This window comes from Lepus europaeus, chromosome 13, assembly GCF_033115175.1.
Source record: "Lepus europaeus isolate LE1 chromosome 13, mLepTim1.pri, whole genome shotgun sequence".
Classification (NCBI taxonomy): Eukaryota; Metazoa; Chordata; class Mammalia; order Lagomorpha; family Leporidae; genus Lepus; species Lepus europaeus.
Genome location: NC_084839.1, coordinates 12773271 through 12793989, shown reverse-complemented (window position 1 = coordinate 12793989; position 20719 = coordinate 12773271). Strand labels below are relative to the sequence as shown.

The following is a 20719-nucleotide window of genomic DNA, read 5'->3' as shown; positions in this document are numbered from 1 at the left end:
AAGTGGTGTTTTTAGCTCTTTGCCAGATGCTCACCTGGGAAATGAAGATTTTTATGATGAGTATATTTAAAAGAGGTTTTTTTTTTTTTTTTTTTTTTTACTAAGTAACTTAATTTGGTGATGTGTCAGACACTCATATTTGCGAGTTAAAGAATAAAGGCTGCTTTGTCAGAGTAGCATGCTCTTTTTTGTGTTTCTGATCACTCTGCTGTCTCCTTTAGTTCATGAGGTCTATCTTCCAGAACTCTGGAAGCCACTTTCATTTTATTGGTTGCTGCCAAGTGAGCTAAACAGACCTCAGGAGGGTATAGAAAAGAGCAGGGACAGCTTTGTTCAGCTTTGTTCCAACAGAACAAAGCTGGGAGTCGAATATGGCTGGGCAGGATGTTACGTGTTACCTGAGAAGAGGGATATTACTAGTTTTCTTGAGCCATTCAGTGGTATTGCAAACACATCCAGAGATTCTTCTGAGCTGGACTTTCCAGGTCTTTTATTTTAAAATGATACATCAGTTGTGAAAGAAATACCAGTAACAGTGACTAACTCTAAAATGAGTAACTCCTTATGAAATTTACAACAGCAGTAGATTGGTGGCAGCTCTAAAATTGAGAGCCAGTGCTTTGTGCAGGTAAGGCCTAACTCTCGCTTCTCAGAAAGTAAGCGAAGAGGCAGAAGTGTCAGGTTACCTCGATACCTGCCGAAAGGTTTTTCTGCTGCTTCATCATTCTTGACTAGCAATGGTGCTGATGACCAGTCCCTGGTTTTCATGATGGTTATAGTTTTCTGTTTGTGATGTTCTTTCTTTTTTCCACCTATTCACCCACAACTGGACTTCTCAACTTTTTGAGGAGTTGTCACAAGGTTTGTCCCCATCTAGTTTCAAATGAGGAAGCTTTCTAAACCCCCTTAAAGCCATCAGGGTAAAACTGATGGGCAATGATGACTGCCTTTCAAAGCTAAATTATGTAATTTGACTTGGCCTTAAAAGGCAGGGCCCTTTGTTTTTTCTTTTTCTTTTTAAGATTTATTGATTTATTTACTTGAAAGTCAGAGTTACACAGAGAGAAGAGTCAGAGAGAGAGAGAGGTCTTCCATCACTCCCCAGGTGGCTGCAAGAGCTGGAGCTATGCCGATCCGAAGCTAGGAGCTAGGAGCCAGGAGCTTCTTCCGGGTCTCCCACGTGGGTGCAGGGGCCCATCTTCTACTGCTTTCCCAGGCCATAGCAGAGAGCTGGATCAGAAGAGGAGCAGGTGGGAGTAGAACCAGCTCCCATATGGCATCTGGCGCTTCAGGCCAGAGCTTTAACCCACTGGGCCACAGTGCTGGCACCATTGTGCAGGGATTTAAAAATCAGCTCTTCCAGCATTGGTGTTCGTGCTGTGTTAACCTGGCATCATGTTGTGCTAAGCCACCTATTCCTAGATGTTTCCCCCATTCTGTTTAGGGCCACTGCCTTGCACAACTCTAGAATGTGCCATTCCTCAAGAACTTAGTATGCATGGGGTCTGGATTCTGTAGCTGCAGTTATATTGTGTTTTCCTTAGAGTCAGGGATTGTCCTTTTCCCAAGCATAATATATTTCTTTGAACGTAATAGGAATTGGTGGTTTGTGTTTGATGAATAGGTGGGGCATCTGCAAGTGGAATAGGGGAGACAGATGCAGGGAGGGCACTGGCCATTACAGGACAGAGCCCACTGCATGGCTCAGAGTTGGCACTCCTTTGCTTCTGCTGTGGACTTGTATAGATACATTAACTTTACAGTAACCCAAAAGGAAGTATCTTCCAGCAAGCCTGTAGAATTGTTAAAAGAGAAACAGGGCATGGGGATTCAGAAAGGTAAAGTCTGTGAATAATGATTATCCCTACCTTTTTTGAGACATTTGTTCTCTCCATTCCATGTTTGTCTTGTAACACAATCAAGAGCATAAACAGGACAGGTTTGACCCCAGTAGTGATGGTAGTAGGCAGCTGATAGGTTTTCAGTATATATTTGTTCATTGGATTAGAATATGAAAGATAATTGTAGTATCTTAGATCATTTTTGGATGTTAGGAGTCAGTTATAAATAGAAAATGAATTTGAAAAAAACAAAATGAGGGGCCGGTGCTGTGGTGTAATGGGTAAAGCCACCATCTGCAGTGCTGGCATCCATATGAGTGTCAGTTCAAGTCTTGGCTGCTCCACTTCTTTTTTTTTTTTTTTATGTATTTATTTGAAAGTCAGAGTTAACACAAAGAGCAAAGGAGAGGAAGAGAGAGAGAGAAAGGTCTTCCATCTGCTGGTTCACTGCCCAGATGGCCGTAATGGCTGGAGCTGCGCCGATCCAAAGTCAGGAGCCAGGAGCCAGGAGTCTCCTCCGGGTCTCACATGTGGGTGCAGGAGCCCAAGGACTTGGGCCATCTTCTGCTGCTTTCTCAGGCCATAGTAGAGAGCTGGATTGGAAGTGGAGCAGCCAGGACTCAAACCTATTCCCATATGGAATGCTGGCACTACAGGCGTCGGCTTTACCTACTAAGCCACAGTGCTGGCTCCTGCTCCACTTCTGATCCAGCTCCTTGCTGATGTGTCTGGGAAAGCAGCAGAAGATGGTCCAGGTGCTTAGGCCCCTTTACCCACATGGGGGTCTTGAAAGAAGTTCCCCTTCCTGGCTTTGGCTTGGCCTAGTGCTGGCCATTGTGGCCATTTGGGGAGTGATCCAGCAGATGGAAGATATCTCTCTCTCTCTTTCTCTCTCTGCCTCTCCTTCTCTGTAAGTCTGACTTGCAAATAAATAAATGCATCTTAAAAAAAGAAAAATTAAAAGCTGCAATGCAGTTGAATTTTGAGAGGCAGTTCTGCCTTTTGTACAGTAGCACTAGGGTTGCTGTTCCCCAGCTCTTTTTTGTAGTGGGTTGTAACTGACTAATCAATTGTTCCAGTATGGCACATATAACCTGCTGGTATGTGGGGCTACTGTGAATAAAAAACGACTTTTTGGGAATTGCTTCTTTAATTTGTAATCTGGCAGCAGTTTATGTTACCAGTGATTATTATGTGTGTTTTTCTTTCCTGAGTAGTGAAGTAATAATTTCTTAGATTGTGGCAATTGTAAATAGGGGAAATAATTGGAATAAACAGCATTAAAATAAAACTTTATGAAAAAGGCATATAATCCCCCCAAAGTTTGCTTAACTATTTAAGTGAATGAATTGTACAAATTTTTAACAAAACTGGGCTCACTTCTCTCTCTTTCCTCAACAAGAAAAAAAAAAGACAATTATGTAGTAATGATATTAAAGATGAAAATAATGAATGTTTACTAAGGTCTGTGAACATTATGTTTCATTTAATGCTTTCACTAAGTTGTATGTGGTTGCTGTTACCTTACTTTATTGGATGGAAAACGAAACTTACGTTAAATATTTTGTCTTCGTTATACAGATAGAGCTGGAACCAGGTCAGCTTTGTGTTACAGACGGTGATCTTTCTGCTCCCTCCCACTTGAATGCTGAGCAATCCAATTTCTTGAGGAAACTTATTTCTATAATGATAATTTGCTTTAGTCCTGATATAATAGTTTTTTATTTAAATTTTTTATATAAATGGAACAAATTTCATGTATCTCACACATAGTTTTAAGTACATAATGCCACTTCCCCCCCATCCTCCCTCCCTCTCTCACTCTCACCCTTCCTCCTGCTTCCTTTCTTATTTTTCTTTTAATTTTTGTGATAATATGTCTTTTTTTTTTCTTTGAGAACAAGTTTTATCATTAATCGAAGAAGCAGCTAAGGAAACAGGCAATGAAGTTGGGCACTTAGGTGCATCTAAAACTCATGAGACATAAGGATATCCTCCATTTAATAAACTGAAACGAAGTAAATCTTTGAGAACTAGTTTTACTATTAACTCTCATAATATCACTCTTTGAGGACAAAGGTCCTGCATGGGAAGTTAGTGCACAGTGACTCTTGTTGATAATTTAACAATCAACACACTTTTGTATGATGTCAGTGATCACCCGAAGCTCCTGACATGAGCTGCTTAGGGTATGGAAGCCTTTTGAATCCACAGACTCCTTCAATATTTAGACATGGCCATAAGCAAAGTGGAAGTTCTCTCTTCCCTTCTGAGAAAAGCACATCCTTCTTTGATGACCACTTCTTTCCACTGGAGTCTCACCCACAGAGGTCCTTCATGTAGGACAGTTTTTGCCGCAGTGTCTTGGCTTTCCATGCCTCAAATACTCTTGTGGGATTTTCAGTCAGACCAGAATGCCTTAAGGGCTGATTCTGAAGTCAGAGTGCTTTTTTTTTTTTTTTTTTTACAAAAATTTTTATTTACTAAATATAAATTTCAAAAGTAGAACTTTTGGATTATAGCGGTTTCCCCCCATAACTACCCTCCCACCTGCAAACCATCCCATCTCTTACCCCTCTCCCATCCCATTCTTCATTAAGATTCATTTTTAATTATCTTTATATACAGAAGATCAACTGTATACTAAGTAAATATTTCAATAGTTTGTGCCCACAAAGACACACAAAGTATAAAGTTCTGTTTGAAGACTAGTTTTACTATTAATTCTCATAGTGCAACACATTAAGGACAGAGATCCTACATGGGGAGTAAATGCGCAGTGACTCCTGTTGCTGATTTAACAACTGCCACTCTTATTTATGATGTCAGTAATCACCCAAGGCTCCTGCCATGAGCTGCCAAGACCGTGGCAGTCAGAGTGCTATTTTAAGCGATTGTCTTTCTATGAGTCTGCTGTGTGGACTGCTTCTCATGTTGGAACATTCACGCCTTTTTAATTCTATTTATTATTATTACTAAACACTTAATTCTATTTGTATGATCGCTTTAATACTTAATCCTATCTATATGATCACTTTAATGCTTAATCTTACCCCTATGATCACTTTAACACTTAAAATGCTTTTTTTAACCACCCTACTTTTGGGAATTTGGTATCCCCAAAAAATTTGGCAGGTTTTTAAACTGTACCCTTAGAAGTAAGTCTGTAGGAATGTTTGCAGAACTATACAGTTTTATAGTTACAAGCTTCATACATTTCATAATTACAACTTTAGGAACATGGTGATTGTTCCTGCTGTGCCCACCCTTCCACTCCTACTCCTACACCCCTTCCTCTTCCTGGTGTTATTCCCACTCTTATTTTTTACTAAGATCTATTTTCTTTATTAAATTGATACACATATGATTAACTCTGTGTTAAGTAGAGAGTTCAACAAATAGTATGAAAAAAAAAACCTTGTTCATCAACAGTCAAGACAAGGGCTGTTCAAAGTCATTGCTTCTCAAAGTGTCATTTTCACTCCTACAGATTGCCTTTTAGGTGCTCTATTAGTTATCACAGATAAGGGAGAACATATGGTATCTGTACCTTTGGGACTGGCTTATCTCGCTAAGTATGATGTTTTCCAGTTTCATCCATTTTAATGTAAATGACCAGATTTCTGTTTTTTTTTTTTTTAAAACTGCTGTGTAGTATTCCATGGTGTATATATCCCATAATTTATTTATTTTAAAATTTTTAATTAAAAAAAATTTTTTTTTTTTTGCCAGGCAGAGTTAGACAGTGAAAGAGAGACAGAGAGAAAGGTCTTCCTTTCCGTTGGTTCACTCCCCTAATGGCTGCGCCGATCCGAAGCCAGGAGCCGGGTACTTCCTCCCAGTCTCCCATGTGGGTGCAGGGACCCAAGTACTTGGGCCATCCTCCACTGTCCTCCTGGGCCACAGCAGAGAGCTGGACTGGAAAAGGAGCAACTGGGACTAGTACCTGGCACCCCAACTGGGACTAGAACCTGGGGTGCCAGCACCTCAGGTGGAAGATTAGCCAAGTCAGCCACAGCACTGGCCCCATCATTTCTTTATCCAGTGTTCAGTTGACGGGCATTTGGGTTGGTTCCATGTCTTAGCTATTATGAATTGAACTGCAGTAAACATGGGGGTACAGATAACTCTTTCATATGCTGATTTCATTTCTCTTGGGGTAAATTCCCAGGAGTGGGATGGCTGGGTCATATGGTCGATCTTTTTTCAGATTTTTGAGGAATCTCCATACTGTCTTTCATAGTGCCTTTACCAGTTTACATTCCCACCAACAGTGCATTAGAGTACCTTTTCCCCCATATTTTAGCCAGCATTTGTTGTTTGTTGATTTCTTTATGAAAGCCATTTTAACTGGGGTGAGGTGAAACCTCATTGTGATTTGGATTTGCATTTCCCTGATGACTAATGATCCTGAACATTTTTTCATGTCTGTTGGCCATTTGGGTTTCCTCTCTTGAAAAATGCCTGTTCAAATCCTTTGCCCATTTCTTAACTGGATTGTTTGTTTTGTTGTTGTTGAGTTTCATGAACTCTTTATAGATTCTGGAAATTAATCCTTTTTCAGTTTGCAAATATTTTTGCAAATATTTTGTTCCATTCTGTTTGTTGCCTCTTCACTTTGCTGAATGTTTCTTTTGCAGTGCAGAATCTTCTTCACTTGATGTAATCCCATTTGTCAATTTTGGCTTTGATTGCCTGTGTTTTTGGGATCTTTCTCAAGAAGTCTTTGCCTATGCCAGTGTCTTACATGATTTCCCCAAAGTTCTCTACAGATTTGATGGTATCAGGTCATAGGTTTTAGGTCTTTGATCATTTGAGTAGATAGACTCTTATGTAAGATGTATGGTAGAGGACCCAGTTTTCCGAGAGTCCTTTGTAGAAGAGATTGTCCTTATTCCAGGGATTGATTTTAGCTCCTTTGTCATAGATAAGCTGGTTCTAGATATCTGTATATATATGTAATTATTTCCCAGGGATAACTGTGGAAGTAGAATTGCTAGGTAAAATACTATAGACGTTATATTTTTGGATAAGTGTTATTTCGTTATTTTCTAATAGGTTTACTGATTTTGACTTTTAAGCATATTTCATAATAATTAGACTATGTTGGTATCTATGAGTATTTCAAGATTACAGATTTTATATCAGTAACTAATAAAAATAGGGTGACTAATTAAAGCTATTTAATTAAAATAAGACTTTTTCCCCCAAATTGTAAATCTTTGCACCATGCTGTATGCTAATGACTACCGTTTTTTTTTTTTTTTTAAGATTTATTTATTTATTTGAAAGGCAGAGTTACAGAGGCAGAAGCAGAGAGAGAGCAAGCAAGCAAGCGAGCGAGTGAGTGAGCCAGGAACTCCTTTCAGGTCTCCCACGTGGGTGCAGGGCCCAAGGACTTGGGCCATCCTCCACTGCTTTCCCAGGCCACAGCAGAGAGCTGGATGGGAAGTGGAGCAGCTGGGACTCGAACTGGTGCCCATATTGGATGCCAGCACTGCAAGGCATTGGCTTTACCCACTATGCCACATTGCTGGCCCCACCTTTTTTTTTTTTTTTTGTTATGAGATGTTTTATTTATTTGAAAGGCAAAGTTACACTGAGAGAAACAGAAAGTGGGAGAGAGAGAAAAAGAGAAACTGTCCTCTGGTTCACTTCCTACATGGCTGCAATGGCCAGGGTTGGGCCAGGCCAAACCCAGGAGCCCAGGACTCCATCTGAGTCTCTCACATGGGTTGCAGGGGCCCAAGCACTTGGGGCATCTTCTGCTGTCTTCCCAGGTATATTAACAGGGAGATGGACCAGAAATGGAGCAACCAGGACTTGAACTGGTGCTCGTGTGGGATGCTTGTGTCACAGGTGGCAATGTAACCCTCAGTGCCACCATGCTGGCCTCACCGATAATTCTTAAGTAGGAACAACCTGTGGAGCTTTAAAGGATGCTTGCCTGGGCTCAGTCCAGATGTACTGAGTCAGAGCCTTTTGAGGTGGAGGCCAGACATATTATATCAAAAGATCTTACAGAAGAGTGGATCTTGGGATGCAGCAGTTAAGTTGATGCTTGTGACATCTTGTACCTGCTGCTCTGCTTCAGATTCAACTTGCTGCTAATGTGCTTGGGGAGGCAGCAGGTGATGGTCTGAGGAGTTGGGCCCCTGCCACCCACATAGGAGACCAGGATGAAATTCCTGGCTCTTGACTTAGGCCAGGCCCAGCTCTAGCTGTTGTGGCCTTTTGGGGAGTGAAATCAGCAGATGGAAGTTCTCTTTCTCTTTCCTTTTCTCTGTATCTCTCTGCCTGTCACATAAGTAAATAAAGAATAAAACAGTATAAAAAAGAAATTTATACTGTCTTTCTGATGTAACTCTGTTACTGATATAATATGGTTGTAGAAAATGTCTCTAATGAAAGGATCTTCTTAAAGTATAAAACCATCTCTGTACATAGAAGTTGTATATTCCATAGTATCTGATGTTTTATAATTCTACAATAGCATTATTATGACCAAATTATTGTCCTAATTTTGCAGGTCTGCAAAAGATGATTTTACATCTGTTATTGGGAAATGTCAAGGTAAGAGTTTCCAAAATATTTAAAAACTGAAAATTTCAAATCTGCAATAGTATATAGTGTTTTGAAAAGTTAGATATTAATGAAATATATTTATTAACAAGGATTATAATAACTGTTTATTAAAATAATTGTAAAAAATTGTCACTGATTTTTCTTACTGCTATAAATATTTTAAGAGGTTTGTTTTGGAGAGATCTGACTTTGGAACTGTGTTTTAAAAAAGTCTAAACCTTGGGCCCGGCGCTGTGGCATAGTGTGTGAAGCTGCCGCCTGTAGCGCTGGCATCCCATATGGACACTGGTTTGAGTCCTGGCTCTTCCAGTGCTGATATAGCTCTCTGCTATGGACTGGGAAAACAGTCGAAGATGGCCCATGTCCTTGGGTCCCTGCACCTCTGTAGGAGACCTGGAAGAAGCTCCTAGTTTTGAATTGGCCCAGCTCTGGCTGTTGCGGCCATTTAGGGAATGAACCAGTGGGTGGAAGACCTCTTTCTCTCTTTCTGCCTCTGCCTCTGGCTCTAACTCTGCCTTTCAAATAAATAAATATTTTTTTTTAAAAAGTCTTAGCTAGTTTTGGATTCAGTGTGGAGAGAAATATATTTAGTCAAGAATTGGTCAGCTTTCGGGAACTGCGATGGTAGAAAGGTCCTGGCTGAAAACATTGGATTTCAGTCAGTCCTAGCGCAGGTTCAAGTTGCTCCGCCCACCCCTAAAACTTCTCAATGAAGTACTTTGATCTAATTAAAAAATTGGTCGGATACAGATTAGTAAAAAACCTGGGATTTGATCATTCTTTGATATATTCCACAGAAATTTACTGTGTACAATTTATGCATATGAAGTGTTTTTCTGGGTAATTGGGGTATGATTTTGAACAAAAAGGCATGGGCAATATGATTATATATGATTATCAACTTTGCCAAATACAGTGAAGGGCACACTGGAAGTTTTAAAGTAGGAATGTGAGATGAGAAAAACTGATTTTGGGAAGCAAACTTGAGAATGAGTGCAAGTTAGGAGGAGACAGTTTTTCAATCTGTAGGAGCAGTGTTGACAAAATAGTGGGAGCTTTGCAGGAGGAGAATAATTAAGAGGGTGATGCTAGGTGAATGAATACATATATTACCTATGTTTCTTGTTTCTTCCTTCTTTCTTTTCTTACCTTGTGTTTTCTTCTTTCTTGCTTGCTTGCTTGCTTTTCTTGCTTTCTTTATTTTACTTGAAAGGTAGAATTACAGAGAGATAGAGAGGGAGAGATAGGTGTTTCGTTCTCTGCTCCACTCCTGAAGTGGCTGGAGCTGGGCCATTCTTAAGCCAGGAGACAGGAGCTTCTTTTGGGTCTCCCATGTGGGTTCAGGGGCCCAAGCACTTGGGGCCATCTTGCACTACTTTCCCAGGTGCATTAGTAGGGAGCTGGATTGGAAATGGAGCACCTAGGACTTGAACCAGTGCCCATATGGGATTTTGGCACTGCAGGTGACACCCTTATACCACAGTGGTGGCCCCTAAACATTTCTTGGGTGATATGAATGTTTATGTGTTATATGATATGAATTCATATAAACATATGAATGATGATATTGATTATCTTAGTATATCAAAATCATTTTTTATAGGCAGTTTCACATGTATTGGTGGATAAGGTAGTAATAGAGTTCTTATGGAGTTATTTCACACATAGTGTATGTTGTAACTCAGTAACATATGTAAAACTTACTACATATTTGTATGAACTTACTTCTTTATCATATGTTCCTTCTGCCATATTTAGTGGATGGTCAGTGGTGCCATTTCTGGAGGTTACTCAAGGCAGAAATCTAGAAATTTTGTTTTTTCCTTTCCTTGACAAATATTTGTTAAGTAGTCACTGTGCACAAAACATTGTCCTAGGTACCTTTTATCTAACGGGGAACACAGATACAAGTTCCCTAGCTTTGAGTTTTAAGTCTTTCAGGGAAGAGAGAGAGAACAAATAATTCATTTTAATCGTACTGAGTGCCATAACAGAGAAGATCCACTTTTCACAAGTCCTGGGAGCTTGTTTCAACCCATTTCTGCACTGCAGCCATCACACCTCTAGTGTGTGCAGGGCTTTTACTCCTTTTGGTAGTTTGCGATAGTCTGCCACCGCAGTTTTCTTCTGTAGGCCCTTTACCAGTCCATGCTTTATACTCCTTGCCCAAAGTGATCATTCTAAGAAGAGAATACTGTCAGGTTATCCTTCATATCTGGCTTCACTGGCTGTTAGATGTGTAATCTTGGGCAAATTACAATGGGAGAAGCTGGGCCAGGCTAGAGCTGGCAGCCAGAAACTCAATCCATGTCTCCCATGTGAGTGGCAGGGACCCAATCACTTGAGCTATCACAAAGCTGGAGTTAATGAGCTGGACCTGGGTATTGAACGCATGTACTCTGATATAAGTTGTAGATATCTTAATTGCTAGGCTAAATGCCCTCCCTGGACTTATCTTTTAATTTCATTTCCCATGAATTTTTTGAGGTACCTTTGTATTATTTATACTATTCCTGTTAATTTACTGATATCCGTTTATAAATAATCATCATATTCATCGATTTTATTCCTAATGTACACAGGTATGTATATATACCTTGAATAGAACAATGAGGGTAGAGAAGAAGCTCTGTACAGGTAGTATCTTTTTGAGAATAAACAAATAGGGATAGTATGTAAGTATTTTGGGCCCTAGTATCTTCTGAATTTACCCTTCTTTTTTTTCCTTGCTGGTACTTACCAGAGTAGACCAAACTTGTCCCCGAAGAGTGGTTTAGGGGTATTCAATTGCCTTTTTCCCAGTGTGGCCCTTCTGTTGGGTGAAGATCTGGGGAGTCTAAGGCATAGGAACTTGCTGAGAGTGTTGGAGTGATTGACGTACAGGGTCTTCATCAACTTTGGCATTAGATACCTTCTTTTGGCCAATAAATACACCGAGGAAGCTACAAGTTAACATGAAAATGGGAAGCTTAACCCTTCTGTATTTTATACAGATTTAATATTTGTTAAGAGTTTTTAGTGTGTGCAGTTAATGTGGCAGCATGGATGAGATAGTGCTCTGAGAAGTAATGTTTTATTTTTTTTGGCTTCTGAATGTGTGAATTTATGACCTTAATGCGGCATTAATGGCTTCTTTCCATTTCATATAATGTGAGGTAATGATCGTTTGCTTATTATCTGGCTCATCTTTATGGGAATAACTCCCATATGCCAAATGATATTTCATGTGTGTGCCTGGAAAAAAGGAGCCAGATTGTTTTTAATGCATTTTTGAAACTACATATTGCAGAGTCTGCAAACTGAAATAGGAGATACTTGGCTCCACTTTGATATTTTCCAGTTATTGTTTTGTAAAAGATATACCATTTGCGAATGTTTTAAATGTAGATTGCAACTTGTTTTAGCTCTGTTTGCCAGGCCATATATAGTAATTCAGTTTTCTCTTTCTATCTTAAATAGTCATCTAAAGAAAAAGCACATGGAACGAGACTGTTTTTAGAGCTGTTCTATGTTAGTTAAGAATTTTTTCTCATGTTTCTAATTTTTGAGATACCATAAACGAGAGTTTGCTACTTTAAAAGATTTATTTATTTATTTGAAAGGCAGAACTGCAGAGAGAGAGGGAGAGACAGAGATCTTCTGTTGACTGGTTTATTTCCCAAATGGTTGCAACTCCAGGGCTGGGATGGGCCAGGCTGAAGCCAGGAGCCCAGAACTCCATCTGGGTCTCCTAAGGGGGTGGTAGGAGCCCAAGCACTTGGGCCATCTCACACTGTTTTCCCAGATGTGTTAGCAGGGAGCTGGATTCCAAGCAGAGTAGCCAGACTCGACCAGAACCCACATGGGATGCTGGTGCCACAGGCAGTGGCTTAACCTGCTGCTTCAGGATGCTGGCCCCTGAGTTTGGAGTTTGCTATTTTGTAAGCAGCTGCGTGTCTACTATAGGTATGCTGAGATCCTGTCAGCCTTCTAGTATCAGGACAGGTACTTTGACATCCTGAGCCCTAACTGGTTGCCTCTGGTTTCCACTAGCCTCACAAGCATACTATTATTAGGTGCTACACAAATGTCATTTTCTGAATGAGTTTTAGTGGCTTGGGGAGCATGGATTGTTTAAAACACCTGGACTTGGAAAGATAACGTTTTGTTTTAGACTGGTGAATCAGGAGCCTCAGATTATATAACCCCCTTTTTGTATTTTTAGAAAAAATAATGTATTTTAAGTAGAAATTTTAGGAAGTAAGAATGAGCAAAAAGTAGAAATATACATAAGCTCACCATTAAATAAATGCTATTAATGTTTTATTGCCTATTCTTTCAGGTATTTTTCTGTAAGTGCCTGTAAAGTAAAATTTTTAAAATTTTATTTATTTATTTGAAAGGCAGAGTTACAATTACAGAGAGGCAGAGAGAGAGAGAGAGAGAGAGAGAGAGAGGTCTTCCATCTGCTGGTTCACTTTGCAAATGGCCGCAATGGCTGGGACTGGGCCCATTTGAAGTCAAGAGCCTGGAGAGTCTTCTGGGTCTCCAGAAGAATCTTACACTGCTTTCACGGGCACATTAGCAGTGAGCTGGATTGGAAGTGGAGTACCCGGGACTTGAACTGGTGCCCATATGGGATGCTGACACTGGTAGTAGCTTTACCTGCTACGCCACAACTCCGGCCCCATAGTAAAATGTTTTATAATCTGCTTTCTTCACTTAAACATATATATATATATATATATATATATATATATATATATGTGTGTGTATATATATATATATATATTTTTTTTTTTTTTGACAGGCGGAGTTTAGACAGTGAGAGAGAGAGACAGAAAGGTCTTCCTTTCCATTGGTTCACCCCCCAAATGGCCGCCACAGCCGGTGCGCTGCGCCAATCTGAAGCCAGGAGCCTGGTACTTCCTCCCAGTCTCCCATGCGGGTGCAGGGACCCAAACACTTGGGCCATCCTCCTCTGCCTTCCCGGGCCACAGCAGAGAGCTGGAATGGAAGAGGAGCAACAAGGACAGAATCCGGTGCCCCAACTGGGACTAGAACCTGGGGTGCCGGCTCCGCAGGTGGAGGATTAGCCAAGTGAGCCGTGGCACCGGCCAAACATAGAGTTAATACTATTTTTCTTTTTTTTTTGCTTTTTGGCTGGAGTTTAAGAAGGACTTTCCAAAGTATTGTTTTGATTTTTTTTTTTTTATTGGATAACATTGTAGGTTTTAGGACATTTGTTCCCAACTGTCCATATAGAGAAGGTGCCTATAAACTTCATCTCTGAATAGTAATATTGTACTTGATTCCACAGGCAAGGCAAAAAAATCATATGCCTTTATACAGATCATTGTGTATAATAGAGGTAGCAGATTATTGTGTCTGTGTTGATGAGGGATATTGGACATTGAGTTTTGTGTCTTGTAATGTTTTTCTGGTATGGTATTGAAATAGTATAGTCTAAAAATATGAGTTGGCGACTGCTCCCTTCTCTATTTTCAGAAAGATTTTTGTAGGATTGAATTATTTCTTCCATAGATGTTTAGTAGGGGGTTGGTGTTGTGGCACAGTGGGTTAAGCTGTTGTCTGTGACATTGGCATCATATGTGGGAGTGCTAATTTGAGTTGGGCTGCTCTGCTTCTAATGCATCTGGGAAAGCAGGAGGATTGCCCAAGTACTTGGGCCTTTGCCACACATGTGGGAGACCTGGATGGAGTTTTAGGATCTGGGCTTTGTTTTAGCCCAGCCCAACTATTGCGGCCACTTGGGGAGTGAAACAGAAGATGGGAGCGCGCTCTCTCTCTCTCTCTCTCTCTCTGTCATTCTGCCTTTCAAGTAAATAAATCTTTAAAAAAATGTTTTATAGAATTCACTGGCAAAACTTGGAGTTTTCTTTATAAATAGGGTTTAAATTCCTTATTAAAATTTTTTTAAAGATTTTTTTTTTATTTTTTTATTTTTTGACAGGCAGAGTGGACAGTGAGAGAGAGAGAGAGAGACAGAGAGAAAGGTCTTCCTTTTTGCCGTTGGTTCATCCTCCAATGGCCGCCGCGGTTGGCATGCTGCAGCCGGCGCACTGCGCTGATCCGATGGCAGGAGCCAGGTGCTTCTCCTGGTCTCCCATGGGGTGCAGGGCCCAAGTACTTGGGCCATCCTCCACTGCACTCCCTGGCCATAGCAGAGAGCTGGCCTGGAAGAGGGGCAACCGGGACAGAATCCGGCGCCCTGACCGGGACTAGAACCCGGTGTGCCGGTGCCGCAAGGTGGAGGATTAGCCTATTGAGCCGCGGCGCCGGCCTAAAGATTTATTTATTTGAGAGGCAGAGTTACAGAGGAAGAGAGAGAGAGAGAGAGAGAGAGAGAATCTTCCATCTGCTAATTTACTCCCCAAATGGCCGCAATGTCTAAAGAGAGAGAGAGAGAGCGCACTTCCATCTGCTAATTTACTCCCCAAATGGCCGCAATGGCTGGAGCTGGGCTGATCTGAAGCCAGAAGCCAGGAGCATCATTGGGTCTCCCACATGAATTTAGGGGCCCAAGTACTTGGGCCATCCTTACTGCTTTCCCAGGAGTATTAGCAGAGAGCTGGACTGAAAGTAGAGCAACCAGGACCCAAACCTTTGCACATACGAGATGCTGGCATTGTAGGTGATGGTTTTACCCACTGTGCCACAACGCTGGCCACCTTCATTAAAATTTTTAAGAAAATAAAGTTTTTCAAGTTTTCAGTTAATATTCTTCATTTTTAGTTTTTCCTGGTCCTTTTCCTCTTAGTTATAGAATTTATTGACTTAAAGTTGCTTATAATATCCCTTTTACTGATTGTAGTAAATTTTATTACAATCACCTTTTACTATCTGTAGGATCTGTATTGCTATCCCTTTAATCATTTTTGATATTTGTAATTTATGAGCTTTTTTTTCTTGAAACCAGGCCAGAATTTTATCAATTTATTAATACTCTCCATTAAAATCTTTGTGTTTTGTCAATTTCTTCTCCTATTCATCTGTTTTCTTTGATTTTTGCCTTTATCATTTTCCTCCTTCAGCTTATTGTGTTTAATTTGTTCTTATTTTGTTGGACGGAAGATGAAGTTCCGATCATTGACTTAAATCTTGTTTTTCCCCTGTGTTTGTTTTCTTCTTGGCCTTGAGTCTGTCTCTTTGTGTACAATGTTATTTGACCACAGACCCCAGGGTTCCTCTCTCGAGATTTTTGAAGCTTCTCTTCTGCTGCATTGCTGCTGGAATCTTGCCTTGAAGATGCTGGTCACCTTAGTGGCTCCAACTGCCAGTATTTGACTCCTTAGTTTGTAAAAATGAAGATGGCCCTGGGGTACCCCTTGTTTGTTTCCCTTTTCTCTCAGTGATCACTGTCTTGCACTGCCTGTAGAATACATTGTCTGAAAATAGTTTTTTCCTTTCTCTCTCTCTCTATTTTTTAAAAAATACTTGTTTATTTATTTTAAAGGCATTGTTACAGAGAGGGAAAGAAGAGGCAGAGGAAAGAAGTTTTGGAGTCTACTCACCCATTGCATAGAAACCTAATCACTGACATCGGGGTAGTGGAAGAAAATAGGTATTTATTGCAAAGCACTGAGCAAGGGGCCCAGCAGCTATTACTTAATTCACAGGCTCCCTGAGGGGTTAGGAGCACAGATTCTTAATAGATCCAAATTGGGGCTGGGTAATACATGATCAGCTCTTGTCCAAATTTCTGGTTGGTCCACAGTGCTTGTGACCTTCCTTTGTTTGGTCAACAATGCTGTGCTCTTTAGGGAATTTATGATGTCCAGATAGGCTGCATTTTATCTGGGGGTTACATGTAAGTGGTAGTTGCCTTCTATCCCAGACCTGGGATTTTTCTGCCTGGACCTAGAATTCTCTTAAACCCCTCTGGAAAACAATGGCCAACAAGGATTTATCTATTGGAGAAGCAAATACTTCTTGAGTCTACTGATTAGAACCTTTTAGGGCCAATTGTACAACTTCCTCAATTCTGGACCGACACTGAAGCGCTGGCATCCCATATGGGCACCAGTTTGAGACCCACTTCCAATCTAGCTCTCTGCTGTAGCCTGGGAAAGCAGTGGAAGATGGCCCAAGTGCTTGGGCTCCTGCACCCATATGGGAGACCCGGAGGAAGCTCCTGGTTCCTGGCTTTTGATCAGTGCAGCTCTGCCCGTTGCGGCCAGTTGCAGAGTGAACCAGCAGATGGAGGATCTCTCTCTCTCTCTCTCTCTCTCTCTCTGCCTCTCCTTCTCTCTGTGTTTAACTCTGACTTTCAAATAAATAAACAAATCTTTAAAAAAAAAAAACACCTTTCTCAATTTAGTGAATTCCTTTTGATAAAGGATACTTTTGGCTAAGAGAGATAACTGAGAGGTTGGGTCATTCCTTTTCATTATAAGGGTTTGGTCTCCAAGGTTTTGGTGGAGACCAAACCCTTATAATGCTCCATATGTTACCTATTTTATGAATGTTCATTACATTGTAGGCAAAGGGAAAAAAGATTCTCATTTCAGTTTGCATATCTTTAGTTATTAGGTAGAACATCTATTAAATGGTTATTTTAATTTTTTTGTGAATTGTTAGATCATATCCTTTATGCATAGTGCTTTTAAATTAACTTTACTTTTTTTTTAAGATTTATTTATTTATTTGACAGGTAGAGTTATAGACTGAGAGAGAGAGACAGAGAGAAAGGTCTTCCTTCCATTGGTTCACTTCCTAAATGGCTGCTACGGCCGGTGCTGCGCTGATCCAAAGCCAGGAGCCAGGAGCTTCTTCCTGGTCTCCCATGCGGGTGCAGGCGCCCAAGTACTTGGGCCATCCTCTACTGTCCTCCTGGGCCACAGCAGAGAGCTGGCCTGGAAGAGGGGCTACCGGGACCATATGAGATGATGGCACCGCAGGCAGAGGATTAGCCTAGTGAGCCACGGCGCTGGCCCCTAACTTTACTTTTTCTTATTGATTTGGAATATCTCTATATAGCATGTTAACCCTTTTCATACATGTTGTAAATAATCTTATCCAACTGATTTGTCTGTAATTTGTAGTGGTTGGTGGCTTTCCTGAGAGAATTTTTTTTCTTTGTTTGCTAAGATTTATTTATTTCACAGGCAGATTGACAAGACAGGGAGAGAGGGAGTAAGAGAACAAGCAAACTAGCAAACACTCTTCCATCTGCCCATAGCATTCACTCCTCCAAATGTGCTGCCCTTTCCCCAACAGCCAGGGATGGACCAGGCCGAAGCCAGGAGCCTGGAGTCTCCCACATGGATGGCAGGGATGCACACACTTGGGCTGTTGTCTGGTGCCTTTCCAGGAAGGTGGATTTAAAGTGGAGAAGCTGGGATTGGAACTGGAAGTCTGATATAGGATGTGGGGATCCCAAGTAGTAGCTTAATTTACGGTGTCACAACACCTGCCTGTTTTTTGTTTTTCTGTTTGGTGCTACATTTGTCACTTTTTTTTTTTTTTCATAGATTGAGGGTTTTTTATGCTTAGACCTTTCTTATTGTAGAATTGTGAAATTTTCTTATTGTAGATTTTTGAAATTTTTCTCATGTGTTCTTCAGTAACACTATTATTTTAGACTCTTAGTTGTTTAGCTTCTTGCATGTCTTTCTACCACTTACTGGTTTGCTCTGGGTCACTGTTCTTCCCTTGAAGGTTGCAGGATATATGTGAGATTGTTCATTGAATATTCAGTTTGCACTTGAGTAAACTGGAGCCTTAGAAAGTTCCCTGAGGTCATACCCAACCATTTTGTGCCAGTTCTAAGGATGGAACCCAGTGTTCTCTATTTTTACATCCTTGACATTTCCATGTGTAATTTGGGCAAGTGAGTTCTGAGTGAAGTCTATTCTGTTAGCACTTGAGTGCCTAGTATGTACTGCTGGAGTAGTAGGCATTGGTGGAAGAAGTTGTGAACAATCATGGACACAGTTCCTGACATTTTGGAATTCATAGACTAATGAATAAGGCAGACAATGCAAGCAAAAAAATCTGTAGTTATTTCTTCTAAGAGATGTAAAGGAGATAAAGTCACCAGAGTCATAGAGAATAAGGGGGCTTAGAGGCCACATAGACAGGCTGGTCAGAGACTGCTGTCTAAGGAAGTGATACTTGAAGTGAGACTTGAAAGATGAAAAGAAACTAGTGAGAGGCCCAGGGAAGGTATTTCAGGCAAGGAAACAGCATCTGTAAAAACAAAGCTCTGAGGTGGAGAGCTTGGCAATGGGCCAGTGTAAGGGACTATATGTGATGTAAATATGAGCAGATATTGGCAGTTTCACCATGAGCTGTCATTTAACAAGCTGCCCATTAGCTGTTACCATCAATGTTTCCAGACAACTGCTTTGTCAGTTGCCTTGTTAAAAATCTATTATCCATTCCTTCCCAAAACCACACAGGTGGTTGGGAAAATCCAGTGATTGTCTATTTTCACATTGTTAAGTGAAATCTTATCTTGTAATGAAAGCATATCTTTATCTGGGTCAAAACATCTGCTGAATTTTCTGCAGTCACTAGTTATAACTTGAAGTAATGGTAAAAACAAATTACTATCAGCTGGAACTTATTTTTGACAGATACAGAATGTAGTACATAAATGTATTTATCCTATTAAAATGAAATAAGAAGAACAATCTGTTATCATAGGTAAAACAATAAAAATGGAAAAATGTTTGCAGTGTTTCCTTGGCACATGAATATTTTTCAGGACAAAATTGTCTTGGTGGTTTTTGTGTAGCATCTGTGCATATACAGGTTTTATTTTTATTCTTGTTTATCATTTTATGCATATATATACTTAGGAGTTTTGTTTTGTTTTTTTTTTTTTTTTTGGTGTCTGAAGATGGTGAACTGGTTTTCATTTTATTCTCACTTTTAAAAAATTGCTTTTCCATAGTGTCTGCAACTTATTGTTAGGTTACAGTGAAATACATTAGACCCTCCTGTGTTCAAGAACCTCTCTTGGATTTTATTTTAATGTGCTTTTTTTTTTAATGAAAATGAACAAAATCATTGATGTCTGGAGTAATTTTTTCATATATAGAATGTCTATTACAAAAATAGAAGGAAGCCTGAATTCTACATAGTGCTCCTTTTAGATAGAAGACTTAAGTTACATGATTTCCACTTATTTGTTTGATAGTTCTTGATGGGTAGTAAGCCCTTACCATGCTTTGCCTCTGCATGTAGGTCTTTCTGAGAGATTTAGGCTTCTCTCATTGATGAAACATTTATCACTTTGTATTTTGGGATGTACCCTGGGATGGCAGCGTTGATTGAGGCATTGTGTCTGATATCATGGAGCCCAGAGACTTGCAGGGCAAATGTGAACAATGTAATATGATGTGATAAATGCTATGAGAGACTGTGTTTTGGGTTTTGGGGGCACATAGAAGAGAGCAGTTAATCTAGGCCTGGATGGGTGTAGAGTCTAGGTAGAGGTAGCTGGATGAATGGAAGGCACAGATTTGCTTCTTTGCCAGGTGGCTGTGGTGTGGTGGGATTTTAGGTGTGTGATAGGGGAAGGGATGAGAGTTGAAGTCGGAAAGCTATGATGGGGAGGAGTTTGAACTTGATTGTGTTGGAAATGGAAAACCATTAGGGATTTTAAAATAGCAGAAAGACAGTCTGTTTATCTTTCCATTTTTAAGGAAGGGAGAGGGCAAGATACCAAAGGTAGCAAGACCAGTTAGGAGGCTGCCATAAGAATCTAAGCAAGAGATCTTGAAAGCTGATGGGGGATATTGGTAGAGAAATAAAGAGAAGGCCTTCAGTTTCTGAAATATTTTGTAGTGTAAGGAAGCTTTAAATTTCTTTTTTCCTTTCGGAATTTTGCTCATTTTAGTCTATGAAATGAACTGATGGTTGACAGATGAACAGGAGAAAAAGCAAGTTTATTATGTGCATGGCAGAAGAATTACACATTAAGTATGAGACTCATAAAAAAGGCCATGTGGTTGAAGCTTCAGTAGCATTTTGAGCTACAGAAATAAGTAGGGGCTTGAAGCTCCTGGGGGTGGGAGTGGGGTAGGAGGTGACAACAGGTAGTGGGTGGGTGAGGGGAAGGAATATGCTGTGAACAAAAATTTTTTATTATGCAGACACGTCTCTGAGGTGTCAGTCCTCAGAAGACCACCAGTGGTCATCTCTGTCTGTGCAAGGAGTCAGACCCTGTTCTTTTTTTCGTGTGGAAAGATCTTTCCTGGGCAGATAAGGAGCTCTCAGAAGGCCTCTGCCTGCCTCTCTTGTTTATTTTCTTAATATAGATGGATCTAGATTTCTTTTTACAA

At 40.4% G+C, this 20719-nt stretch overlaps 1 protein-coding gene across 1 annotated transcript in view; it reads left to right on the top strand.

The window, feature by feature from the left end:
* The window catches only part of NBAS (NBAS subunit of NRZ tethering complex), a 427776-nt gene that overhangs the window by 7673 nt on the left and 399384 nt on the right, over positions 1-20719 (top strand). The window contains exon 6 of the mRNA XM_062208974.1: positions 8371-8414. Within this exon, the coding sequence (XP_062064958.1) occupies positions 8371-8414 (44 nt within the window). The remainder of the gene's footprint in view (positions 1-8370; positions 8415-20719) is intronic.